General features: G+C 50.4%; 2 protein-coding genes across 2 annotated transcripts; both read right to left on the reverse strand.

Annotated features, from left to right (window-relative positions):
- Positions 1 to 5329: 5329 nt before the first annotated feature.
- On the reverse strand, positions 5330 to 16802 carry LOC123090063 (pollen receptor-like kinase 3). The gene is made up of 2 exons (XM_044511538.1): positions 16559 to 16802; positions 5330 to 6413 (listed from the first exon to the last, which is right to left on the reverse strand). The coding sequence occupies exons 1-2, from the start codon at positions 16800 to 16802 to the stop codon at positions 5767 to 5769; spliced, it is 891 nt and encodes a 296-aa protein (XP_044367473.1). The 3' UTR covers positions 5330 to 5766.
- Positions 16803 to 20892: 4090 nt separating this feature from the next.
- Positions 20893 to 25012, reverse strand: LOC123094734 (pollen receptor-like kinase 3). Its single transcript, XM_044516665.1, has 2 exons — positions 23510 to 25012; positions 20893 to 21976 (listed from the first exon to the last, which is right to left on the reverse strand). Exons 1-2 carry the CDS (start codon positions 24945 to 24947, stop codon positions 21330 to 21332), a joined length of 2085 nt encoding a protein of 694 aa, XP_044372600.1. The 5' UTR covers positions 24948 to 25012; the 3' UTR covers positions 20893 to 21329.
- Between the last annotated feature and the right edge of the window lie 2501 nt (positions 25013 to 27513).

A 27513-nucleotide genomic window follows, 5' to 3' on the forward strand; every position in this document is an offset into this window, starting at 1 on the left:
ACAGCCAAGTAATTGGAATCGTCCTCAATTCTTGAGCCGGCACGTGAGCTCGCCGTGAAAATTTCTGACAACCATCACATTTACTGACCAAATCCTCAGCATTAGCATGAGCCGTCAGCCAATAAAATCCATGACGCAAAGCTTTGTCCACAAGGGACTTTGAGCCAGCATGATGACCACAATCTCCTTCATGAATCTCACAAAGAATCTCACGACCCTCCTCGAGAGAGACGCAACGCTGAAACGCCCCAGTGACACTGTAATGGTGTAAGTCGCCATTGGCAATTGCCATTGACTTAGACCGCCGGGTTATCTGTTTGGCCAAAGTTTCATCCTCAGGTAACTCACCCCTGGTCATATAAGCCAAATATGGTACTGTCCAATCTGGGATAGCGTGAAGAGCCGCCACCAATTGTGCCTCCGGGTCAGGAATAGCCATATCTTCCTCTGTAGGCAATTTGACAAAAGGGTTATGCATAACACCCATGAAAGTGTTAGTTGGCACCGGCTTACGCTGAGACCCCAACCGGCTTAAGGCATCAACCGCCTCATTTTTCCTGCGATCAATGTGTTCCAATTGATAACCCTTGAAGTGCCCAACAATAGCATCAACTTCGCGGAGATAAGCCGCCATGAGGGGATCCTTAGAATCCCATGTGCCTAAGACTTATTGAGACACCAAGTCTGAATCGCTGAAACATCCCACCCGGCTTAAGTTCATTTCCTTAGCCATCCGAAGACCATGGAGCAAGGCTTCATACTCAGCTGCATTGTTAGTACAGGGAAACATCAACCTTAGAACATAACAAAACTTGTCACCTCGAGGGGAAGCTAAGATAACTCATGCCCTCGAGCCCTCCAATTGCCTAGATCCATCAAAGTAAATAGTCCAATATGTGTTATCTGCCTTCTCTTCAGGCATCTGCAGCTCTGTGCAGTCGTTGATGAAATCCACCAGTGCTTGAGACTTGATGTCAGTGCGAGGCATATAATTCAAACCATGAGGCCCAAGCTCAATGGCCCACTTGGTTACCCGCCTTGTGGCTTCTCTATTTTGAATAATATCCCCTAAGGGAGCAGAACTGACCACGGTGATGGCAAGACCCGGAAAATATTGTTTAAGCTTCCGGCTGGCCATGAACACCCCATAAACGAGCTTCTGTCAGTGTGGATACCTCTGCTTGGACTCAATAAGCACCTCACTGATATAGTAAACCGATCGTTGAACCGGATATTCCTTGCCAGCCTCTTTCCGTTCCACCACAATGGCTACACTGACGGCCCGAGCGTTAGTAGCCACATATAACAATAACGGATCCTTATCAATAGGAGCAGCAAGTACTGGCGGCTCAGCGAGCTGTCTCTTCAAAGCCTCAAATGCGTCATTAGAAGCATCACTCCAGACAAAGTCATATGTTTTCTTCATCATCTGGTATAGCGGTATGGCCTTCTCACCCAACCGGCTTATGAACCGGCTTAAGGCAGCAATACGACCCGCCAGACGTTGAACATCATTAATACACGCCGGCTTTGCCATGGAGGTAATGGCCCTGATCTTCTCCGGGTTAGCCTCAATGCCTCTGTTAGAAACCAGAAAACCCAAAAGCTTGCGTGCTGGCACACCAAAACGCATTTGGTCGGGTTAAGCATCATCTTGTAGACCCGGAGATTGTCGAAGGTCTCCTTCAAATCATCTATCAAGGTTTCTTTCTCTCTGGATTTCACCATAATATTGCGCCCAATCTGACTGTGGAGACAGTTCTGCACACACCGCTGGTAAGTCGCCTGGGCACTCTTAAGCCCAAAGGGCATAGACACAAAGCAGAAGGCTCCAAAGGGAGTGATGAAAGTTGTCTTCTCCTGGTCCTTAACTGCCATCTTGATCTGATGATAACCAGAATAAGCATCCAAAAAACTCAACGCTCACAACTCGCCGTAGCATCAATGATTTCATCAATACGAGGGAGAGCAAAAGGATCAGCCGGACAAGCCTTATTTAAGCCTGTGTTGTCCACACACATAAGCCAAGTGTCGTTCTTCTTAAGCACCAGCACTGGGTTAGCCAACCACTCAGGATGAAAGACTTCAACATTGAACCCAGCCGCTAAGAGGCGGGCCACTTCTTCTCCAATGGTCTTCTGTCTCTCCTCATTGAAGCAACGAAGGAGTTGCTTGACCGGCTTAAACTTTGGATCAATGTTAAGAGTGTGCTCAGCGAGTTTCCTCGGTACACCTGGCATGTCAGAAGGTTTCCATGCAAAGATGTCCCGATTCTCACGGATGAACTCAATGAGCGGCTTTCCTATTTTGGATCCAGGTTAGCACTGATATTGACCTGCTTGGATGAGTCGCCAGGAACAAAATCAACCAGTTTAGTGTCGTCGGCTGATTTAAACTTCAGCACCGGATCATGCTCTATAGTACGCTTTTTCAGAGATGTCATATCAGCCGAATCGACATTATCTTTATAGAACTTCAACTCCTTTATTGCGTAGACAGACTCAACGTAAGCAACATCACCGTCTTGACACTCCAAAGCTATTTTCCGACTCCCATGCACTATAATGGTCCCTTTGTAACCCTACATCTTGAGCTGCAAATAAACATAACATGGTCGTGCCATGAACTTAGCATAAGCCAGCCGTCCAAACAGAGTGTGGTACGGGCTTCTGATCTTGACCACCTCAAAGGTCAACTTCTCGGCCCTGGAATCATACTCATCTCCAAAGGCCACTTCCAGCTCAATCTTGCCTACAGGGTACGCTGACTTACTAGGCACCACTCCATGGAAAACAGTATTGGACGTCTTGAGATTTTTATCAGTTAATCCCATACGACGGAAAGTATCATAATAAAGGATATTAATGCTGCTACCTCCATCCATGAGTACCTTAGTGAATTTGTATCCACCACCCTAAGCCGCCACCAACAAAGCTAAGTGACCCGGATTATCAACCCGGGGCGGGTGATCCTCTCGGCTCCACATAATGGGCTACTCAGACCATTGCAAGTATTGGGGAACTGCCGGCTCAATGCCGTTCACATCCCTCTTGTGAAGCTTCTGGTCCCACTTGCATAGACTCATGGTGAAACGTGGTACTGTCCTCTATTCAACTGCTTCGATTGACTTTGATATCCAGACTGTTGCTGTTGCTGATTCCCTTGGCCGGATTGTTGATTGTAACCACCCTGATTACCTTGATTATAACCACCTTGATTACCTTGATTATAACCACCCTGATTACTTTGATGGTGTTGGTGGCCCTGGAAGTTGGAATTAGAACCGACACCTCCGTAGCCCGGGCCATGGGAATCGCCACCACCGGAACCTGAGCCGCCGCCCGGCCCATGATTGCTGTGAAGCAAGTTAGAATTTTTGAAATCCATCATAATTGAACAATCTTTCCAAAGGTGAGTGGCTAGTTTCTCCTACGTGCCATGCTTTGGACAGGGCTCATTCAGTAATTTCTCAAGAGTAGGACCTGATCCACCGGTCCGAGGAGGCGGCCTCCCCTTATGACACTGATTATTGCTCTATGCATTGGTGTTAGCCACAAACTCCAAGTTACCATCAGCCTTGCATTTACCGTTACCCCCCTGATTCGTCGGGTTATGTTGTGGACCCTTGGCGTTGCCATTCTTCTTTCCCTTTCCCGGCTTGTCATCATCAGACTCGGGGTCCTTGGTACTATCAGAGTCGGCATATTTGATTACAGCCGCCATCAGCTGCCCCATATCATTTCAATCACGCTTGAGCCGCCCACCTTCTGTTTAAGCGGCAAAAAACAGCAATTTTTCTCCAACATTAAGACCGCTGCTGACCCGGAAGTCATCGCTGCCGCGGTTGAAGAATTTTGCCCAGGCTGCGTACCAGCCATGAAGATCGCAACCCGGTTTGGCGACTCATAGGGGTCCGGAATACTATCGCCATCGGAACAGCCCCCAAGCCCGCCGTCTTGCAATTGGTACAAGGAAGTAGTCTCGCCCGTGGACGACTCACAGTCAGAGTAGATGGCCGTCTCACCACCAGACATTGACCCTTCATCAAATTCCGCTCCATGGATGAATCCCACGAAGGCACGCTTCACGGCGGGCTGAGCGCGAGCGGGTCTCGCACGCTGAGCCGTCTCGATGATGTCGGTGTAGATGTCCGGCTCAGGGCCCGGCTCGCCGATCTTGCCAATGAAGACGTGAATTCCGCCGAAGGGGACCCGATACCCGTACTCAATTGAGCCGGCCTCGGGGCCCCAGCCTGCATTGTCGATGTAGAGCTTGCCGCGACAACTCTTGGTCATTTGGCCCACATCGTATCCCTTGAGCCCTTCGAAGCTGCCCTTTAAGAACTCGAAACCACCGTGCGCTGGCCCCATGGTGGGCGCCAACTGTCATGGAATAGTCACGGCAGATATCCTAGTGAAAGGACTTAATCGTGGAGCCATCGCAACTTAGGTTAGCTTAAAGGGGTTAAACGGGACAAAGGACACAGGAGTTTATACTGGTTCGGCCCCTTGCGGTGAAGGTAAAGGCCTAATCCAGTTTGAGGTGGTATTGCTTATGTCTCGATTACCAGGGAGCGAATCCGCTTGACCTAGCTTTCGATCTGTTGTTTCTTGCCCTGAACCGCCGCAGGGTCATCCCTTTATATACACATGTTGACGCCCAACGGCTCACGGAGTCCCGGTCGGCTAATCGACAACGTGTCTGGCTCGGTGACTACCTATACATGCCTTACAATACAAGTCTTACACGTATGGTGGTTTACTTCTATGGGCCTAGAGTCGCCCTTGGGCCTTGGGCCCTCGCCTGTGAACCGGCATCTTCAATGTCTTCGTGGGCTTCATATCATGAGTCGTCATAGGTATAACCCGGCCCCTCCTGGGCGGGTCATACCTAATAGTTATGTCCCAACATATATGGAAATGAGCAAATTGCCCTGGCGGGGACATGTATATTACAAAGGGATGCAACTGAAAGTTTATGAGACGGTTGATAGCGCCCTGGGTAAAGATCTAATGGCCTAGACCAAATCGACCTCCGGTTTGTCGAGAGTGCCTGAGGGCTCAGCTTCACTCCGGTCTTCACTTCTAATTTTAACCTCAGTGATTTGACCTAATTCTCTAGTCGGTTCTTCAAAACAAGATGCACATTTGTCTCCAAATTTTGGTACTACCTCTGTTTTTTAAACATAAGACATTTTGGCAGTTTAGATTTGAACTGCCAAAATATCTTATATTTAGATAGAAACAGAGAGAGTAGTATTCTGCTTAGGTTTAGAGTCCGAATCTTCGTCATAAATATATATATACAAATTTATATCCGACAGCGCCACCAAAGTTCAATTCATTTATACCGCTAGTAAAAATGCAAGTTTGCCTTGTAAGTACTAGCAAAACTAAAATCCAAAATGTATTTTTGAACAAATACATAATCCTATTATTACATGTATACAAGGTAAAACAGAGTCTAGAAAATTCACACAAGTATGGCCGTTGATTCCATCCTCCAACTAGAATAAATTGTTGCCTAAAGTCACTAGAGATGTGGAGTGGCATGATCACCCTCTGCCCCTGATTTTCATCTGTTTTTATAAATTCAGACCTTGAATTCACGCGCAGCCCAACTAACCATGCCCCTCGCCTTTGCCAATTCTGACACTCACCCTCCCACTGATCAAAGGCTGGGATTTGATCCCGTTCGAAGTACACATGCACGCGCAGACTTGCATCGCGTATCACTCCTCCCACCCCATGCACCGGCGAGCAGTGGTCACGACGCGCCGGAGGCGCTGGCGACCTCTTCCACCATCCTCGCCACCTCTGCCATGTTGGGCCGGCTCTCCGGCGCGGGGTCGGTGCATTCAATGGCGATACGCACCAGCTGCACGGCGGAGCCCCCGCCGGCCGCGGCGATGACGGGGTCGACGACCTCGTGCTCGCTGCCCTCGGTCACCGCCGCAGCCGCCCAGTGCACGACATCTGTGCCACCGCGCGCATTGAGGAGGTACTGCGAGGGGAATCTCCCCGTGATGAGCTCCAGCAGCACGACGCCGAAGCAGTACACGTCGGACCTGGCCGAAACGGGCACGCGCTGTTGCTGCTGGAGCGCGGCGACAGCCTCCGGCGATCGGAACGCGAACAAGGCCTGAGGCGCCTGCGGCGCGTTGACGAGCGGGAAGAAGCCGTAGTCCACGATGTGCGGCTCCAGGTTGGCGTCAAGGAGGATATTTCCGGACTTGAGGTTCCCGTGAGGCGGCGGCGGGGGCGGCGCATCGAAGTCGGCGCCGTCCATGCTCACGAACCGCATCGTCGGCATGCCGAGCTTCTCGTGGAGGTATGCCATGCCCCGCGCCACGCCGAGGGCGATCCTCAGCCGCGTCGGCCAGTCCAGCACCACCCTATTGGGACTCTGGTCCCCTGCACCGATCGATCACACAGACGTCATTTTAGTTACACATAGACATTATAGTAAACATTAACCAAGTGATTAACTATCTGTGGTACTCCCGCCGTTTTTTAGTCCTCATAAAAGATCTGCCTTGAGTCAAACTTTTTATAATTTTCGTATTGTATATCCCAGGATTTAGATGTTAATGTTTTTAATATAAATTTGATCAAACCTTACAAAGTTTGACCTAAGATGTATCTTATATGCGGAGTAAAAATAAATGGAGAGTCCATACATCATGCGGTCACTAAAGCTAAAACAATCTGAAAATATCAAATCATTAATGTAGTTAATTGGGCAGGCAGTTAGTTAAATATACCGTTAATTAGGTCAATTTACATAGTATTTTTTGTTTTCAATGGTTTAATAATAAAAAGAAGCGCTAATTTATGGCTGCCATCCATATAATCCCGCAAGGAGTAACTTAACCGATTGTTTTTCTTTTTGAAGTATATTGAAGTAGGTCAACTGGTTTATTTATGTGTAATGGAATTAAGCTTTTCGTCTAAATAATCAACAGATCAAGCAGCTGCAAGGGTTTCTACACTAGGGCTTCTACGCCACCATCTCGTCTCCCTCTACTTTGTGGTCGGTTTTGACGGTGTTGCGATGATTGCTCATCAACCATAGGCACAAAGTTAGCTCCCACGACGACTATGCATGGTGTACAGGTTAGCCATGCATGGTGTACCAGTTACCTGCACTGGTGGCCGTACTTGGCTGCGCGACCTCGCTTATTATCCAATCCATTGTCGGTGTGCAACAGAGCCTAGGAAGACTTGGTTGGTTTGGGTTCAACGACAGCCGTCGAGGATCAGATCCGACACCTACTTCATCTCATCTCTCATCTGTCCACCCTTCTCCGGATAAGATCTGAAGAGTAATGCTAGACCGCCGTAAAATAACTTTTAGTTTTTATAAAAAACAATGTGGGGTAGGGGCCACTCCTGTGAAATTAGGGAGGGGGGAGGGGGTGTTTGAGAGGGTAGGTTTGATACCATCATGGCCGAGCACAATCGATCACACACGACATCACTTTTTAGATGTTGTTTTCTGCCATAGCAACATATTTAGCTAGTAATCCCTTTGTAAACTAATATATGAGCATTTAGACAATTAAAGTAGTGATCAAAATGCTCTTATATTAGTTTACGGAAGGAGTAGTATTACTCCCTCCGTCTAGGTGTGTAGGTCATTTTACGAAAACCAAATAATCCCAAAACATTTTGGCGCGGTGCATTAAATTCTACATCGTTTCTTGTTTCTTGACATATCAACCTGTGACGTCCGGATAATCAAGCTACCGTAACCTCTGCTAATGACACCACGTCACCTCCGTTACTGTCGCTAATCTCGTGTTAGTTCGAAAACGATTCAAATTCAAATTTGAAATCAAGGCAAACAACAAAAGTTTTCCAAAAATAAAACTAAAATGTTCTAAATGTGTCGAATAAATCATAGGTAAATGGGGTGGTGAAACCAAATTTTTATGAAATGCTTAACTACACCATAATGATTTAAATAGTAGCAAAACTAATTATTTAAATGCCTTCACTAATTAATAAAATGTCAAATTAAGTTATTTGGGGTCTAGACTTTTTGTGACTGTGGACTAGGTTGTAATACTAATTTAGATACTAAGTGTATGTTTTACTAAAATAAAATGCAAAATACAATAAAGCAGGAAAGAATAAATAAAAGGAAAAGAAAATACAAAAGAGAAAAACTAAACTAACAAAAAACAGAAAGCCCCCCCCCCCCCCACGCTGGGCCAACCGGCCGGCCCAGCCGGCCCTCCTCTCTGGCCTACAAGGCCACCCCCCCCCCCCCCCGAACCCTAACCCCCACCCGATCCCCACTCTCCCCCACTCGTCCCACCCCCGCGCGTCTCCCTCGCCCCTCCCCGATCTGGATCGGGGGAGACGGCGCCTCGACCCCGCCGCCTCATCCCTGCGCCCCGTCACCGGCCGGCGCCGCCCGTCTCCGCCGGCGCCTCCTCATCGCCTCCCCACACCGCCTCCTCAACCCCCCCCCCCCCGACCGGCCTCCTGGCGCCTCTGCTTCCTCCCGGCGCCGCCCCGCCATCGCCGCCTCGACCCCGACCTCGTCGCCCGAAGCCGTCCCGGACGCCGCCGGACTTCGCCGTCGCGCAGCACGTCGTCCCCGTCCTCCTCCTCGTCACCCGCTGCCTAGCCCCTACACCGTACGGTGAGGCCCTCGGCCTCCTCTTCTCCTCTCCGCTGCTCGCTGATGCCTGCGACCACCGCATCGAACGGATCCGGCCGCGCTCACCCTCGCCCGTGGCCGCATCTCGCACCTCGTTCCCGACCGGCCAGTGCGTGTCCATGGTCCCGCGATCGCCTGCTCGCTGCAGCTCGTCGCCCGCCCCTGCTCCTCTGTCCGCCGCGGCCCGCTGTTGCTTCGTCGCGTCCGCCGTTCCCCGCACGGGCCACAGCCCCCTGCTGCCCGGCCCCGCTGCTCGCCGGAGCTGGCCGCCCCTTTCCCCCCTACCTCGCCAGATTCTGGCGCCCCGCCTCGCCCCTGGTGGCCTCGCGTGCGGGTGTCCCTGCGCCCGCACCGCCCGATCGGGCGCACCCGATCCGCTAAGGCCCAGTGGCCCTATGACAACGGGGCCCCACCCGCAGAACGTTTTAATAAAAAAAAAGGAGAAAAAAACAATAATAAATAAAATAAAATAATAATAATTAATTAATTAGTTAATTAATTAAGAAATTAATTAAGTTTAATTAAACGGTAATTAGATTAACCTAAACCCTAATTAACCTAATTAGAGGATGATAGGTGGGTCCCCCCCCCTGACCCACATGTCAGGTTGACCAAGTCAACTCTGTTGACAGCCGATGTCAGCATGACATCATGCTGATGTCATTAAATCATTTTCGAATTAATTAAATAATTAATTAAATCTCAGAAATTAATAAAATCTTTAGAAAATCATATCTTTTAATCCGTAACTCGGATTAAATATTTTCAACATGAAAGTTGCTCAGAACGACGAGGCAAATTTGAATACGCGGCCCGTTTATCCGCCACGCATCCCTAGCATAGCGAACACACAACTTTCCCCCTCCGGCTCCTCTGCTCGGAAACACGAAACACCGGGGATATTTTCCCGGATGTTTTCCCCACTTCACCGGTATCACCTACTACCGCGTTAGGGCACACCGAACACCGCGTATTGCCTTGTTATATTTTGTGATGCTTTGTTTGCTCTGTATTCATTATTTCTTCCCCCTCTTCTCTCCGGTAGACTACGAGACCGACGCTGCTGCTGACCAGTTCGACTACGGAGTTGACGACCCCTCTCTCTTGCCAGAGCAACCAGGCAAGCCCCCCCCTTGATCACCAGATATCGCCTATTCTACTCTATACTGCTTGCATTAGAGTAGTGTAGCATGTTACTGCTTTCGTTAATCCTATTCTGATGCATAGCCTGACATTGTCGCTACATCTGTTGATACCTTACCTGCAATCCTATATGCTTAGTATAGGATGCTAGTTTATCATCATTGGCCCTACATTCTTGTCAGTCTGCCTTGCTATACTATCGGGCCGTGATCACTTGGGAGGTGATCACGGGTATATACTATACATACATACATACTATACAGATGGTGACTAAAGTCGGGTCAGCTCATTGAGTACCCGCAAGTGATTCCGACGAGAGGGCTGAAAGGACAGGTGGCTCCATCCCGGTAGAGGTGGGCCTGGGTTCCCGACGGCCCCCGACTGTTACTTGTGGCGGAGCGACAGGGCAGGTTGAGACCACCTAGGAGACAGGTGGGCCTGGCCCTGTTCAGCGTTCGCGGATACTTAACACGCTTAACGAGATCTTGGTATTTGATCTGAGTCGGCTACGAGCCTATACGCACTAACCATCTATGTGGGAGTAGTTATGGGTATCCCGGCGTCGTGGTATCAGTCGAAGCACTTCAGACGTCAGCGACGGAGCGGCGCGCGCCGAATTGGACTGGAACGCCACTAGGCTAGGTCTGCTTTCGGCCGCGTACGCAACGTGCAGGTGTGCTATGGGCGATGGGCCCAGACCCCTGTGCGCTTAGGTTTAGACCGGCGTGCTGGCCTCTCTGTTTTGCCTAGGTGGGGCTGCGACGTGTTGATCTTCCGAGGCCGGGCATGACCCAGGAAAGTGTGTCCGGCCAAATGGGATCGAGCGTGTTGGGCTATGTGGTGCACCCCTGCAGGGAAGTTAATCTATTCGAATAGCCGTGATCTTCGGTAACAGGACGACTTGGAGTTGTACCTTGACCTTATGACAACTAGAACCGGATACTTAATAAAACACACCCTTCCAAGTTCCACAGACAACCCGGTGATCGCTTTTCCGCAGGGCGACGAGGAGAGGATCGCCGGGTAGGATTATGCTATGCGATGCGACTGGAGATGCGCTTGGAGATGCTACCTGGATATGCTACTTGGAGATGCTACTGGGAGGACTTCAATCTACTCTCTTCTACATGCTGCAAGACGGAGGCTGCCAGAAGCGTAGTCTTCGACAGGATTAGCTATCCCCCTCTTATTCTGGCATTCTGCAGTTCAGTCCACTGATATGGCCTCTTTACACATATACCCATGCATATGTAGTGTAGCTCCTTGCTTGCGAGTACTTTGGATGAGTACTCACGGTTGCTTTCTCCCCCCTTTCTCCCCTTTCTTTTCTTTCTGGTTGCCGCAACCAGATGCTGGAGTCCAGGAGCCAGACGCCACCATCGACGACGACCCCTACTACACCGGAGGTGCCTACTACTACGTGCTGCCCGCTGACGACGACCTGGAGTAGTTTAGGAGGATCCCAGGCAGGAGGCCTGCGCCTCTTTCGATTTGTATCCCAGTTTGTGCTAGCCTTCTTAAGGCAAACTTGTTTAACTTATGTCTGTACTCGGATATTGTTGCTGCCGCTGACTCATCTATGATCGAGCACTTGTATTCGAGCCCTCGAGGCCCCTGGCTTGTATTATGATGCTTGTAAGACTTATTTATTTGTAGAGTTGTGTTGTGATATCTTCCCGTGAGTCCCTGATCTTGATCGTACACATTTGCGTGCATGATTAGTGTACGATTGAATCGGGGGCGTCACAAGTTGGTATCAGAGCCAACTGCCTGTAGGAATCCCCCTTCCAACTCCTTGGCCGAGGTCGAGTCTAGACTTTACAAAACTTTTACTAACTTGGATGTGTGCCTTACGGGCCCACGTCGCCATTGGGTGGTACTAGGATCTTTTACTCCTCGACCTTTACTTTGGGACTCTGAGCTCTCTTCTATTCGGGTTAAACGATTTTGCTAAAAACAAAACTAACTTTAGGTTCTCGCAAGTACTTACTCCCGGAGAGCCCCTCACTTCAGATGACCGTCTGCTAACCAGAAGATTCCGAAGTACTCTACGATGTGCTCTCGAGACTATGTACCATCGCTTTTGCAATTCACTTCCATCGATAAATCCCTCTGGATAATTACTTACACCTATCGTTCATATTGCCATCCCCAGTTGCTCTTGTTATTACCAGATGTCCTGAAATACTCTTCGTTATTCCGAGAATTCTTTACGCTTACTGCCCTGCAGTTCCTTGCTGCATGAATACCCCTACGGATAATTACTCGCGCTTGCCGAGTATCCGCTCATCCCCAGTTGTTCATGTGTTTCACAAAAGTCTTTAAAATAATATTCGATCTTCCTAAAATCCTCTGGAGCCTTTGGCTCTTGAAATTCTTGCTTGCTTGCATTATGGTTAATCCCATAAGTCTCGTAGTCTTAATGACATTCCTTGTCATTATCATTTTGAGTCTGTTGACTCAATATGTTTGCGAATGCACGCAATCATCATTGATCTTTATAAATTACTTCTCCGGCTAAGCTGCCATTCTTTTAACTGGAATTGGTTCTCGACCAATCCAATTGTCATTGATTGTACCGTAAGGCTATTCAACTTATCCATCCCTACTCAGAGCATTGCTTCTGATCCCTTGATTTGGAAATCATAATTCCTTTGCATTTGACAATTGAGTTAGTCAGTTGTTTCTATAATCTGATCTCCTTGCAATCTTCTTCCTCTAGTTGAGTACCGATGCTCACGTCAGATCCCTTGTGGACCACCAGATCCTTTGTTGGATTTTATCTGACAACGCCCTTCATATTCAATAAACTTGTGAGCTTTCCCTTGGAATACATAACGCCCTTGGTAGTTGTATCATCTACTTTCTCAACCTTGCTCTACTTTCGAGCTTGTGTTATTTACTCTTGAAACTTGTGGTATATGTTTCTAAGAAGCCCCTGTGGGTTGAACATATGCCTTCTCTAAACCGTGTGAACCCGAAAGTTTTCACGAGTCATACTCTTCTGGTGCTTCACCAGATAAAATTTCAACACTGCATCTTCATCGAACGTGAGAAGTGAATGAAAGGTTATGCATTGGAGAAGTGGGAGTCGACCTTGAACTTTGTGTTCATGCCCATGGACGCGATGTATATCCTATCATGGAAACTTCTTGTAATAATAACTATTTTCTTGATAAATATCATCTGGTATCCGTGAATTGATCCTTCGCACCCGTGGTTCCGACCATGTTTGTTCTCCCTTGATTCTATTTCTCAGACAAGTTAGAGTACTTGTCTTCTGCAGAGCATTACCCTAGTCCAACCTCTACTTTGATCTGTCGTTGAGTATTACCCCTCTGGTATCTCGAGATTATCATGGAACTGCGTAACTTCTTATGAGTTCTTCATCAAGTGCTACCTTCCCACTGATTCCAATTTTTCACGGGCTCTGAGTTATTAAACACTCAAAGACACCGATAACTGAACCGAGTCCGCACTACGGTTCAACAACTCTCCATTAAGCTTCTATAAGTACGAGTTTGTACCCGATCACGCCATTCCTAGCCTGTTTGGCTATATCATTGCCTTGATGATTTCAAACTGTGCCACCTGGTCCTTATTCCGGGAGCACCAGTTTCGACGATGAGCTAAGCTTACGTCGATCTTCCTCGTCATACCATTTCTCCTTGACCAACAAACTTGATTTCGAGTTTGTGTCGTACCCTTGGTTCCAATAACCTTTCGCTTCGCCAATTCCTTTGACTTGTTGACGTTGCCGATTGATTACATCTTCATGAAATCTCTCGACAAATGCGTCGTGATCATCATTAACCTTATGAGCTCTTCCAGGATATCAATTGAGTTCATGTGGAGAATTACCATCCTTGCCCCTGATGATTTGTGTTACCTTTGACCACTTATTTGCCTTCCGTTCAACACAAACTCGTTCGTGTTTTGAGTTATACCTTGAGATCCCTACTATCCAGCATTTGTTCTTTCTTACCTTGGAGTATTACCATCTTTTAGTATCAAGGATGTTGTGAGGACTGCTCCACCTCTTAAAGAGTTCTTGGTATAGTGATACTACTCACCATCACCACTCTTTCATGGTCCTCATGTTGATTCCAACCGGGGTACCAACAAGTGAACGGTGTTGTTTGGATCCTGCACTTCTAGCAACCCTATTGCTTTGAAGTTAATAGTCGGCCGTTCATTCTTAGTCTATTGATTATTGAATCACCATTCCGACATTGGTCGTGCAACCCAACCCGTATTGCGGGCGCACCGTTCAACCAATGTTTAATTATGTATGTTTTCCTCGAGCATATCCCATTATATCGTTTAATCTGACGGATGTTATCCCCTTATCCACATAATTGTGGAGATCCATCTTTTGGATACCTTGTTGAATTATCGCTGAGTCCATCAGCCACCTCATCATCCTCACCTTGGGTTAATGATGAACTCTTGTTAACGGAAATCCCTTCTTAGTTCATTTCCCGAGAATCTTATAGTGTCATCCCGTCAATTTGTGTTGCACCTTTCTTCTCAGGCATCCTGAGCCTGAGGTATCCTGACACCCATCATATCTGAATCTCCATCAGATATGATGGTTGGAACATATTTTCAAGAGTTATAACATTGGTCCTTTGATGACCCGGTAACATGATGTCATGCCTAGCACCCCCCCTGGGTGGAGGACCTATTATTGTAGTATCCTTTTTAGCAAGTTTAGCCATTCTTCCCTGAGGAAATTGTAAGACTTATCCTACAAGTTGTTCCTAATGGATCCTTCCTATATCCAAAGTCTGACCTTTTGCTTGAAGACCATGTCAATGCTATCTCGAAGCATGTCTATGGTACTCCAATTTTCAACAAGAACATTTGAAGCCCAATGTTAAATGTTTCCTGCTCAATTATCCAAACACCGCTGTATGGGTAATATCATGAAATTTCTCTCCCCTACCTAAGGAGTTTTCTACATAATATCCTGCCACGGATATCATGCTCTGCTTGTCCTTGGGAAGGATATACCCCTGATATACGTGTTTAAGCACATTTTCCTTCCCGTTGTTTTGTTCAAACTTACTTGTAAACTACTTAACCGAGCAGTGGTAATCCCCTGCTTAGGTAAACACCTCGGTGTACCTTCCTGTCTGGTGTAACCCTGTTTCTACTGTTGATGACTTCCGGTAACCGCTGATGGACGAGAACTTTGCCTATTGGTCCGCCTCGTTCAACGAGTAGGAAAATGGTTCTCTTCGTCCCTCGCCCTTGGTACCGACATTGTTGACAGCAAAACCAACAGGCTATCCTCTGACATACCTTGTTATCTTGACCGTGCAAATATTAGCGCCTTCCTGCTTTTAACCCACATGGTGGGCCCATAACCCACAGTTCCACAGGATCGAAACCTGACTCTCTTGTACACCCTGTTGTCAGAGTTATCCCTCGTGCTTGACTTTGTATGTAATTCACGGGCCACTTGCTTGTTGATCTATTCTGGTATCGGACACAATACTTATTCTCGTTGCTCTGAACCCCTTTCGCACTCTGCTTCAGGCAATGAACGATTGCCTATCCGCTTGAAACCTCTTATTACACCATCTTACTTTGCTTTCGATGTGTGTCATTTGTTCAACTCGAGAGTTACTCATATGTTTATTCCTGGGATACCCCAGATGAATTTCCCTTATAACATCCTATCATTGTAGAGCTGCCCCTTACCTGTTCGTAAGTACGATGGAGTTTCCGAAGAAAGGATGCCGACTTCATCTTAATGACCTAAAGCAGAAAAATGAAGACATCAATGTAATGGATCGACCACTTCGAGAAGAGCAACCAAGACCGAGAAGACTCGTTAGTTTTTTCGCTACCAACACCTTCGCCCCTTACTCCACCGCTTAAATCTCGGGACGAGATTTCTTGTAGTGCAGGAGAATTGTGACGCCCGGATAATCAAGCTACAGTAACCTCTGCTAATGACACCACGTCACCTCCGTTACTGTCGCTAATCTCGTGTTAGTTCGAAAACGATTCAAATTCAAATTTGAAATCAAGGCAAACAACAAAAGTTTTCCAAAAATAAAACTAAAATGTTCTAAATGTGTCGAATAAATCATAGGTAAATGGGGTGGTGAAACCAAATTTTTATGAAATGCTTAACTACACCATAATGATTTAAATAGTAGCAAAACTAATTATTTAAATGCCTTCACTAATTAATAAAATGTCAAACTAAGTTATTTGGGGTCTAGACTTTTTGTGACTGTGGACTAGGTTGTAATACTAATTTAGATACTAAGTGTTTGTTTTACTAAAATAAAATGCAAAATACAATAAAGCAGGAAAGAATAAATAAAAGGAAAAGAAAATACAAAAGAGAAAAACTAAACTAACAAAAAACAGAAAGCCCCCCCCCCACGCTGGGCCAACCGGCCGGCCCAGCCGGCCCTCCTCTCTGGCCTACAAGGCCACCCCCCCCCCCCCCCGAACCCTAACCCCCACCCGATCCCCACTCTCCCCCACTCGTCCCACCCCCGCGCGTCTCCCTCGCCCCTCCCCGATTTGGATCGGGGGAGACGGCGCCTCGACCCCGCCGCCTCATCCCTGCGCCCCGTCACCGGCCGGCGCCGCCCGTCTCCACCGGCGCCTCCTCATCGCCTCCCCACACCGCCTCCTCAACCCCCCCCCCCCCCGACCGGCCTCCTGGCGCCTCTGCTTCCTCCCGGCGCCGCCCCGCCATCGCCGCCTCGACCCTGACCTCGTCGCCCGAAGCCGTCCCGGACGCCGCCGGACTTCGCCGTCGCGCAGCACGTCGTCCCCATCCTCCTCCTCGTCACCCGCTGCCTAGCCCCTACACCGTACGGTGAGGCCCTCGGCCTCCTCTTCTCCTCTCCGCTGCTCGCTGATGCCTGCGACCACCGCATCGAACGGATCCGGCCGCGCTCACCCTCGCCCGTGGCCGCATCTCGCACCTCGTTCCCGACCGGCCAGTGCGTGTCCATGGTCCCGCGATCGCCTGCTCGCTGCAGCTCGTCGCCCGCCCCTGCTCCTCTGTCCGCCGCGGCCCGCTGTTGCTTCGTCGCGTCCGCCGTTCCCCGCACGGGCCACAGCCCCCTGCTGCCCGGCCCCGCTGCTCGCCGGAGCTGGCCGCCCCTTTCCCCCCTACCTCGCCAGATTCTGGCGCCCCGCCTCGCCCCTGGTGGCCTCGCGTGCGGGTGTCCCTGCGCCCGCACCGCCCGATCGGGCGCACCCGATCCGCTAAGGCCCAGTGGCCCTATGACAACGGGGCCCCACCCGCAGAACGTTTTAATAAAAAAAAAAAAAGGAGAAAAAATAATAATAAATAAAATAAAATAATAATAATTAATTAATTAGTTAATTAATTAAGAAATTAATTAAGTTTAATTAAACGGTAATTAGATTAACCTAAACCCTAATTAACCTAATTAGAGGATGATAGGTGGGTCCCCCCCCTGACCCACATGTCAGGTTGACCAAGTCAACTCTGTTGACAGCCGATGTCAGCATGACATCATGCTGATGTCATTAAATCATTTTCGAATTAATTAAATAATTAATTAAATCTCAGAAATTAATAAAATCTTTAGAAAATCATATCTTTTAATCCGTAACTCGGATTAAAATATTTTCAACATGAAAGTTGCTCAGAACGACGAGGCAAATTTGAATACGCAGCCCGTCTATCCGCCACGCATCCCTAGCATAGCGAACACACAACTTTCCCCCTCCGGCTCCTCTGCCCGGAAACACGAAACACCGGGGATATTTTCCCGGATGTTTTCCCCCCTTCACCGGTATCACCTACTACCGCGTTAGGGCACACCGAACACCGCGTATTGCCTTGTTATATTTTGTGATGCTTTGTTTGCTCTGTATTCATTATTTCTTCCCCCTCTTCTCTCCGGTAGACTACGAGACCGACGCTGCTGCTGACCAGTTCGACTACGGAGTTGACGACCCCTCTCTCTTGCCAGAGCAACCAGGCAAGCCCCCCCTTGATCACCAGATATCGCCTATTCTACTCTATACTGCTTGCATTAGAGTAGTGTAGCATGTTACTGCTTTCGTTAATCCTATTCTGATGCATAGCCTGACATTGTCGCTACATCTGTTGATACCTTACCTGCAATCCTATATGCTTAGTATAGGATGCTAGTTTATCATCATTGGCCCTACATTCTTGTCAGTCTGCCTTGCTATACTATCGGGCCGTGATCACTTGGGAGGTGATCACGGGTATATACTATACATACATACATACTATACAGATGGTGACTAAAGTCGGGTCAGCTCATTGAGTACCCGCAAGTGATTCCGACGAGGGGGCTGAAAGGACAGGTGGCTCCATCCCGGTAGAGGTGGGCCTGGGTTCCCGACGGCCCCCGACTGTTACTTGTGGCGGAGCGACAGGGCAGGTTGAGACCACCTAGGAGACAGGTGGGCCTGGCCCTGTTCGGCGTTCGCGGATACTTAACACGCTTAACGAGATCTTGGTATTTGATCTGAGTCGGCTACGAGCCTATACGCACTAACCATCTACGTGGGAGTAGTTATGGGTATCCCGGCGTCGTGGTATCAGCCGAAGCACTTCAGACGTCAGCGACGGAGCGGCGCGCGCCGAATTGGACTGGAACGCCACTAGGCTAGGTCTGCTTTCGGCCGCGTACGCAACGTGCAGGTGTGCTATGGGCGATGGGCCCAGACCCCTGTGCGCTTAGGTTTAGACCGGCGTGCTGGCCTCTCTATTTTGCCTAGGTGGGGCTGCGACGTGTTGATCTTCCGAGGCCGGGCATGACCCAGGAAAGTGTGTCCGGCCAAATGGGATCGAGCGTGTTGGGCTATGTGGTGCACCCCTGCAGGGAAGTTAATCTATTCGAATAGCCGTGATCTTCGGTAACAGGACGACTTGGAGTTGTACCTTGACCTTATGACAACTAGAACCGGATACTTAATAAAACACACCCTTCCAAGTTCCACAGACAACCCGGTGATCGCTTTTCCGCAGGGCGACGAGGAGAGGATCGCCGGGTAGGATTATGCTATGCGATGCGACTGGAGATGCGCTTGGAGATGCTACCTGGATATGCTACTTGGAGATGCTACTGGGAGGACTTCAATCTACTCTCTTCTACATGCTGCAAGACGGAGGCTGCCAGAAGCGTAGTCTTCGACAGGATTAGCTATCCCCCTCTTATTCTGGCATTCTGCAGTTCAGTCCACTGATATGGCCTCTTTACACATATACCCATGCATATGTAGTGTAGCTCCTTGCTTGCGAGTACTTTGGATGAGTACTCACGGTTGCTTTCTCCCCCCTTTTTCCCCTTTCTTTTCTTTCTGGTTGCCGCAACCAGATGCTGGAGTCCAGGAGCCAGACGCCACCATCGACGACGACCCCTACTACACCGGAGGTGCCTACTACTACGTGCTGCCCGCTGACGACGACCTGGAGTAGTTTAGGAGGATCCCAGGCAGGAGGCCTGCGCCTCTTTCGATTTGTATCCCAGTTTGTGCTAGCCTCGAGGCCCCTGGCTTGTATTATGATGCTTGTAAGACTTATTTATTTGTAGAGTTGTGTTGTGATATCTTCCCGTGAGTCCCTGATCTTGATCGTACACATTTGCGTGCATGATTAGTGTACGATTGAATCGGGGTCCGGAATACTATCGCCATCGGAACAGCCCCCAAGCCCGCCGTCTTGCAATTGGTACAAGGAAGTAGTCTCGCCCGTGGACGACTCACAGTCAGAGTAGATGGCCGTCTCACCACTAGACATTGACCCTTCATCAAATTCCGCTCCATGGATGAATCCCACGAAGGCACGCTTCACGGCGGGCTGAGCGCGAGCGGGTCTCGCACGCTGAGCCGTCTCGATGATGTCGGTGTAGATGTCCGGCTCAGGGCCCGGCTCGCCGATCTTGCCAATGAAGACGTGAATTCCGCCGAAGGGGACCCGGTACCCGTACTCAATTGAGCCGGCCTCGGGGCCCCAGCCTGCATTGTCGATGTAGAGCTTGCCGCGACAACTCTTGGTCATTTGGCCCACATCGTATCCCTTGAGCCCTTCGAAGCTGCCCTTTAAGAACTCGAAACCACCGTGCGCTGGCCCCATGGTGGGCGCCAACTGTCATGGAATAGTCACGGCAGATATCCTAGTGAAAGGACTTAATCGTGGAGCCATCGCAACTTAGGTTAGCTTAAAAGGGTTAAACGGGACAAAGGACACAGGAGTTTATACTGGTTCGTCCCCTTGCGGTGAAGGTAAAGGCCTAATCCAGTTTGAGGTGGTATTGCTTATGTCTCGATTACCAGGGAGCGAATCCGCTTGACCTAGCTTTCGATCTGTTGTTTCTTGCCCTGAACCGCCGCAGGGTCATCCCTTTATATACACATGTTGACGCCTAACGGCTCACGGAGTCCCGGTCGGCTAATCGACAACGTGTCTGGCTCGGTGACTACCTATACATGCCTTACAATACAAGTCTTACACGTATGGTGGTTTACTTCTATGGGCCTAGAGTCGCCCTTGGGCCTTGGGCCCTCGCCTGTGAACCGGCATCTTCAATGTCTTCGTGGGCTTCATATCATGAGTCGTCATAGGTATAACCCGGCCCCTCCTGGGCGGGTCATACCTAATAGTTATATCCCAACATATATGGAAATGAGCAAATTGCCCTGGCGGGGACATGTATATTACAAAGGGATGCAACTGAAAGTTTATGAGACGGTTGATAGCGCCCTGGGTAAAGATCTAATGGCCTAGACCAAATCGACCTCCGGTTTGTCGAGAGTGCCTGAGGGCTCAGCTTCACTCCGGTCTTCACTTCTAATTTTAACCTCAGTGATTTGACCTAATTCTCTAGTCGGTTCTTCAAAACAAGATGCACATTTGTCTCCAAATTTTGGTACTACCTCTGTTTTTTAAACATAAGACATTTTGGCAGTTTAGATTTGAACTGCCAAAATATCTTATATTTAGATAGAAACAGAGAGAGTAGTATTCTGCTTAGGTTTAGAGTCCGAATCTTCGTCATAAATATATATATACAAATTTATATCCGACAGCGCCACCAAAGTTCAATTCATTTATACCGCTAGTAAAAATGCAAGTTTGCCTTGTAAGTACTAGCAAAACTAAAATCCAAAATGTATTTTTGAACAAATACATAATCCTATTATTACATGTATACAAGGTAAAACAGAGTCTAGAAAATTCACACAAGTATGGCCGTTGATTCCATCCTCCAACTAGAATAAATTGTTGCCTAAAGTCACTAGAGATGTGGAGTGGCATGATCACCCTCTGCCCCTGATTTTCATCTGTTTTTATAAATTCAGACCTTGAATTCACGCGCAGCCCAACTAACCATGCCCCTCGCCTTTGCCAATTCTGACACTCACCCTCCCACTGATCAAAGGCTGGGATTTGATCCCGTTCGAAGTACACATGCACGCGCAGACTTGCATCGCGTATCACTCCTCCCACCCCATGCACCGGCGAGCAGTGGTCACGACGCGCCGGAGGCGCTGGCGACCTCTTCCACCATCCTCGCCACCTCTGCCATGTTGGGCCGGCTCTCCGGCGCGGGGTCGGTGCATTCAATGGCGATACGCACCAGCTGCACGGCGGAGCCCCCGCCGGCCGCGGCGATGACGGGGTCGACGACCTCGTGCTCGCTACCCTCGGTCACCGCCGCAGCCGCCCAGTGCACGACATCTGTGCCACCGCGCGCATTGATGAGGTACTGCGAGGGGAATCTCCCCGTGATGAGCTCCAGCAGCACGACGCCGAAGCAGTACACGTCGGACCTGGCCGAAACGGGCACGCGCTGTTGCTGCTGGAGCGCGGCGACAGCCTCCGGCGATCGGAACGCGAACAAGGCCTGAGGCGCCTGCGGCGCGTTGACGAGCGGGAAGAAGCCGTAGTCCACGATGTGCGGCTCCAGGTTGGCGTCAAGGAGGATATTTCCGGACTTGAGGTTCCCGTGAGGTGGCGGCGGGGGCGGCGCATCGAAGTCGGCGCCGTCCATGCTCACGAACCGCATCGCCGGCATGCCGAGCTTCTCGTGGAGGTATGCCATGCCCCGCGCCACGCCGAGGGCGATCCTCAGCCGCGTCGGCCAGTCCAGCACCACCCTATTGGGACTCTGGTCCCCTGCACCGATCGATCACACAGACGTCATTTTAGTTACACATAGACATTATAGTAAACATTAACCAAGTGATTAACTATCTGTGGTACTCCCGCCATTTTTTAGTCCTCATAAAAGATCTGCCTTGAGTCAAACTTTTTATAATTTTCATATTGTATATCCCAGGATTTAGATGTTAATGTTTTTAATATAAATTTGATCAAACCTTACAAAGTTTGACCTAAGATGTATCTTATATGCGGAGTAAAAATAAATGGAGAGTCCATACATCATGCGGTCACTAAAGCTAAAACAATCTGAAAATATCAAATCATTAATGTAGTTAATTGGGCAGGCAGTTAGTTAAATATACCGTTAATTAGGTCAATTTACATAGTATTTTTTGTTTTCAATGGTTTAATAATAAAAAGAAGCGCTAATTTATGGCTGCCATCCATATAATCCCGCAAGGAGTAACTTAACCGATTGTTTTTCTTTTTGAAGTATATTGAAGTAGGTCAACTGGTTTATTTATGTGTAATGGAATTAAGCTTTTCGTCTAAATAATCAACAGATCAAGCAGCTGCAAGGGTTTCTACACTAGGGCTTCTACGCCACCATCTCGTCTCCCTCTACTTTGTGGTCGGTTTTGACGGTGTTGCGATGATTGCTCATCAACCATAGGCACAAAGTTAGCTCCCACGACGACTATGCATGGTGTACAGGTTAGCCATGCATGGTGTACCAGTTACCTGCACTGGTGGCCGTACTTGGCTGCGCGACCTCGCTTATTATCCAATCCATTGTCGGTGTGCAACAGAGCCTAGGAAGACTTGGTTGGTTTGGGTTCAACGACAGCCGTCGAGGATCAGATCCGACACCTACTTCATCTCATCTCTCATCTGTCCACCCTTCTCCGGATAAGATCTGAAGAGTAATGCTAGACCGCCGTAAAATAACTTTTAGTTTTTATAAAAAACAATGTGGGGTAGGGGCCACTCCTGTGAAATTAGGGAGGGGGGAGGGGGTGTTTGAGAGGGTAGGTTTTATACCATCATGGCCGAGCACAATCGATCACACACGACATCACTTTTTAGATGTTGTTTTCTGCCATAGCAACATATTTAGCTAGTAATCCCTTTGTAAACTAATATATGAGCATTTAGACAATTAAAGTAGTGATCAAAATGCTCTTATATTAGTTTACGGAAGGAGTAGTATTACTCCCTCCGTCTAGGTGTGTAGGTCATTTTACGAAAACCAAATAATCCCAAAACATTTTGGCGCGGTGCATTAAATTCTACATCGTTTCTTGTTTTTTGACATATCAACCAATAAGAGATGTGGGGTGTGCATGCTTTTAATGACTTGAGACTATCAAACACGACATGCAGTGGTTAGTTCATTGCATGCAATGCTATTAATTAGCAAATGAACATTAAGTTCTCTCGTTTTCCTCTCCTCGTTGGTCACGGTGCACAACCTAAGATGACTTACTCACCTAGACGGAGAGAGTAAGTACTAGTAATCATATTGGTTCGTAATTACGGTCTTACCGTGGAGGACATAGAGGAGGCTGCCGCGTGGCATGAGCTCAGAGACGATGAGCTTCTCCTCCTTGCGGTAATGGTAGCCGAGGGGAGCAAGCAAGTTGGGGTGGCGTAGCTCTCCGAGCACGCGCAGGTGGTTCTCAAACTCCTCGCGGCCCACGCGGTTCATGTCGCGCATGCGCTTCACGGCCACGGTGATGCCGTTTCGCATGGCGGCCTTGTACGCGGACCCGAGTGTGCCGTTGCCGAGCACCTCCGCCGAAGCCTTCATCATGTCCTGCAGCCCGAACTCGCCGCTCGACTTGCTCATCAGGACGAACTCGTCCATCCGCTTGCCGACGGCACCACCACGTGTCGAGCCCTGGCTGCTGCTGCCGCCGCGGCTGGACCCGCCAGTTTCCATCGCCACCCCTGAGGTGCGAGGCGCGGCTGTCACGGCCGGCTTGGGGGCGATGCCGCCGCTGGCGACAGGGGCGTCGTAGTACGCCGGCGGCGGCGCGCTATTCCGCTGCTCGTCTTGCTGCAGCATGAGGACCATCGCCCCGGAGACCAGCGCGATGACGAGCAGGATGATACCGATCACGACGACGATGCTGGTCTCCTCCTCCACGGCGAAGTAGTCCGCCGCCGTCATCGGCGGCATCGACAAGGGCGCTGGCGCGGCCACCGCGGCCACCGGTGCGGCCACCGGCGCACAGGCCTTGGCGTCGCTCCCTGGGGCCCCGCACAGGGCTGGGTTACCGGCAAACGCAGACTCGTTGAACCGCGTGGCGACAGCGCGCGGGAGCACGCCCGTGAGGCGGTTGTGCGACACGTTGAACAGCCGGAGAGACTTGGGGAGGAGCTCGGGGACGGCGCCCTCGATCTTGTTGTGGTCGAGGTGGAGCTCGATGAGGCGCGGCGCGCCGGCGATGGCGGCAGCTGGCAGCGGGCCGGACAGGTCGTTGTTGTCGAGGTAGAGCTTCTTGAGCCAGCGCATGTTGGCAAACACGTCGCCGGGGATAGGGCCGGTGAAGCCGTTGTGCGACAGATACAGCGCACGGAGGCTGCGGACGGTGGCGAGGCTCGCCGGCAGCGGGCCTGCGAAGGCGTTGCGCCTGAGGTTGATTGAGTGCAGGCCCGGTAGGTTGGCGAGCGCAGCAAAGTCGAATGCGCCGGAGAGGTTAAGGTGCACCAGCCGGAGGCCGATGAGGCTGCCCTTGAAGCACTGCACCCCAGGCCAAGGCCTAGAGGCGTTGCACGGCGCCGGGGGCAACAACGGCGACCACGCCTCTAGCGCGTTGGTCGGGTCCTTGAACGACGCCTTGAGGCGCAGTAGCGCCGCCGCCTCGGTGCCTGGTGGGGAGGCATCAGGCTCAGCGGCGACCACAACCCGGCCGGCCGCGAGGAGGAGGAGGAGAAGAATGGAGAGCCGGAAGGCTAGGATGAGGATGACCATGACCATCTTGGTGGAGGTCAGAGCCTTTCCTCTATTTTTCTTCCAGCCTCTGTAAATGTTTCCTGCCTTTCTTGGCATTGCCTCTTCTGCTTTTTGTCAATGCCTCTTCTGCTCCAGTGGTTTGGCATGCAGTTTTGGAGCCTAAAAATAGTACGTATGGTATGACGCACGCTGAGATAACAAACAGGTCAGCAATGGATATGATGCAAATGCAATAGGTCTGCCATTATATTCGTCCACAAAAGAAAAGAAAAGAAAAGTGTAGATTTGTACTGGAGAGTAGATTGGTTGTTTGCTTCTCCTTGACAAAAATGAGGCAGGTAATATGGCCCTAAAAATAGCAAAGATGGCAAATTAGGCAAAGATTAATATAGTAAACTTATTAATCAGCTGCATGTTCCTTCTTCAGGTGTGTATACCATGTTGGAAATCAGTGCAGTGTGCTCTGAAACATGACCATCAGTATATCATAGCACTGCTGTATTTAACTTTTTTTTTTGGCGGGAGAGTGCTGTATTTAACATGCTTCCGCGAAGACGAGTATGAGGCTCCTGTACTTTCTTCAGCAGCCATCTTACTGTTTTTCATGTTCTAGTTTTATCTCTATAATACAACAGAAGTTGCTATGCTTGCTTCATTTTTGTGGAAGAATCACGAGGTACGTGCAAGGAGAAAAACGTGATCCGGTGATGCCTCTCCTCTCCCCCCTCTCGCCCCTCTCCTCCCCCTCCCCTACCCCTCCGCCGCCGTTCCTTGCTCCTCCGGTCTGCCTTCTCCTCCGAGTCTGGTTCCTCTCCCTCCGTTCGCTCGCCGGTGCCACGGGTTTCGGCTCATCCCCCGACGCCACTTGGCTCTCGCTTTTGGGCCCTCGACTCCGATGAGGATTGCTCGTCGGATGAGGCGGCCTCTTGCTCGCCTTCGCCGGTCCTTCCTGTGCGGGCTCCTTCTCCCACCGCTGCGCCCCGCTCCCGCAAGTTTGCGCCTGGGGGTCGGGGCCGGCCGGTGCCGTCGCCGTCGTCTTATGCTGGTTGGGTTCGGATCTCTCATCGCCGTCGCAACTCTGGTAAGTTCTCCTGTCCCTCGCCTGGATCTGGGATCCTGGGTGCTGCTCCGGTCGTGGTATGCCCTCCCTCCCCTTCCCTTGCCTCTGGTCCGGCTTCCCCATCTCCGGCGGCTGCGGCGTCTGGTTGCATCGTGGAGACGGCGGTGCCTGCCTTAGATCTGGTCTCCCTCTCGTTGACTAGTGGGTCGCGAGGTGGGCCGGGTGCTGGGCCTGTTGGGACTCCTGATCTTTCTCTGGCTATCCAGCCCGTTCCTACTATCCTGTCGTCAGTTGACGATTCCTCCCCCCTACCTACTATGGGTCTGGTGTGGCTTCCACCTGTCTCTAGCCTCCCCCCTCCCCCGGCCCGCGTGGCTCGCCTGGCCCATGTGGGAATGGCTAAGTCTGGCTATATATGGGTTCCCCGCGGCTCCTCTCCCCCTTTCTAGGGTTTCCGGCTTCTGCCGCTGACTTGCGTAGACACCGCAACCCCATCCGCTGTCTAGTCAGATCCACTCCCCCTCCCCTCCTCCTCTCCTTTGCGACGGTGATCTCCATGGACAAGTCGAGGGGTTCGTCCTGTGATGCGGTCTCGGGCAACAAGCGCCGACGTGAGGACTCGTCGGGCTTGGCTGTGGATCTGGAGCTCGAGGCCTCCCTGCGCTCCAAGCTGGAGGCAGAGCAGGCGGCTCGCGAGCAGGTGGCTCACGACCGTGCTGCATGGGCTGCTGGTCCGGAGTGGCTCCGGCGCTCGGAGCGGGAGCGTGCTCCTCCTGGATCTGGTCCGCAAGGATCTGGATCTGGGCCTTCTCTCTCTCTCCGGCACTGGATCCCTGGGAAGTGGTGGCGGCGGCTAGTGGGGGGCGTTCGTCCTTGTCGGGCTCCTTGCCTGTCCTGGGCCCGGGGCGTGGCGCTCCTGCCTCGGCGCGGCAGATCCCTCGCCCGGTGGGCGCTGGCGCTGGGCCTCGTCCCCCGTCGTGGTCCTTCGCTGGCCCGGCCCGACGTCCTGTTGGCCCTCACTCCGGCGCGTCCTCGTCGGGGGTGGGGGATGGGATCCTTCCTCCTCCTCCCTCCCTTCCGCTGCATCGCCCCAACCCCTCCACCCCGAGCAATCCCTCAACGCTTACTTGCTTTGCCTGTCATAAGCCCATGCATTTCCAATCCAGATGCTACAATCCCCCTTTCTGCTTGATTTGCCGTTCGGATGGGCATCTCACTGTCAACTGTCAGAATCGCCAGAAACCTCACTCCTTCCTCCAATTTGGCTTGGGTCTCCCTGGATGCTCTTTTTCTCTTTGGATAGTGATTTGCCTGTTTTGGTGGCGGCCCCCTCCCTTTCCAATGCTGCCATAGTCACGGTGCAAGAGTAAAAGATCTCCTCCCAAACTCTGCTTGAAGGGCTCCAGATCTGGGATGTCGAAGGCTGGGACTGGCAAGTCAATCAGTTGTCTGACTTTGAGTTCTCTGTTGTTTTCCCCTCCAAGGACTGCCTCCGTATGATTGCGTCTTGCACCAGCTTCACCCTCCCCC

The sequence above is a fragment of the Triticum aestivum genome, chromosome 4B (genome assembly GCF_018294505.1).
Source record: "Triticum aestivum cultivar Chinese Spring chromosome 4B, IWGSC CS RefSeq v2.1, whole genome shotgun sequence".
Taxonomy (NCBI): domain Eukaryota; kingdom Viridiplantae; phylum Streptophyta; class Magnoliopsida; order Poales; family Poaceae; genus Triticum; species Triticum aestivum.

Excerpts from the sequence above, each read along its gene's own strand:
- LOC123090063 (XM_044511538.1), bottom strand. The coding sequence starts at position 16,802 with ATGGACACGCACTGGCCGGTCGGGAACGAGGTGCGAGATGCGGCCACG. Across the intron at positions 6,414-16,558 it reads GGACGGCTTCGGGCGACGAG|GGGACCAGAGTCCCAATAGG; the intron begins GTCAGGGTCGAG and ends CGATCGGTGCAG.
- LOC123094734 (XM_044516665.1), bottom strand. The coding sequence starts at position 24,947 with ATGGTCATGGTCATCCTCATCCTAGCCTTCCGGCTCTCCATTCTTCTC. Across the intron at positions 21,977-23,509 it reads CCTCCTCTATGTCCTCCACG|GGGACCAGAGTCCCAATAGG; the intron begins GTAAGACCGTAA and ends CGATCGGTGCAG.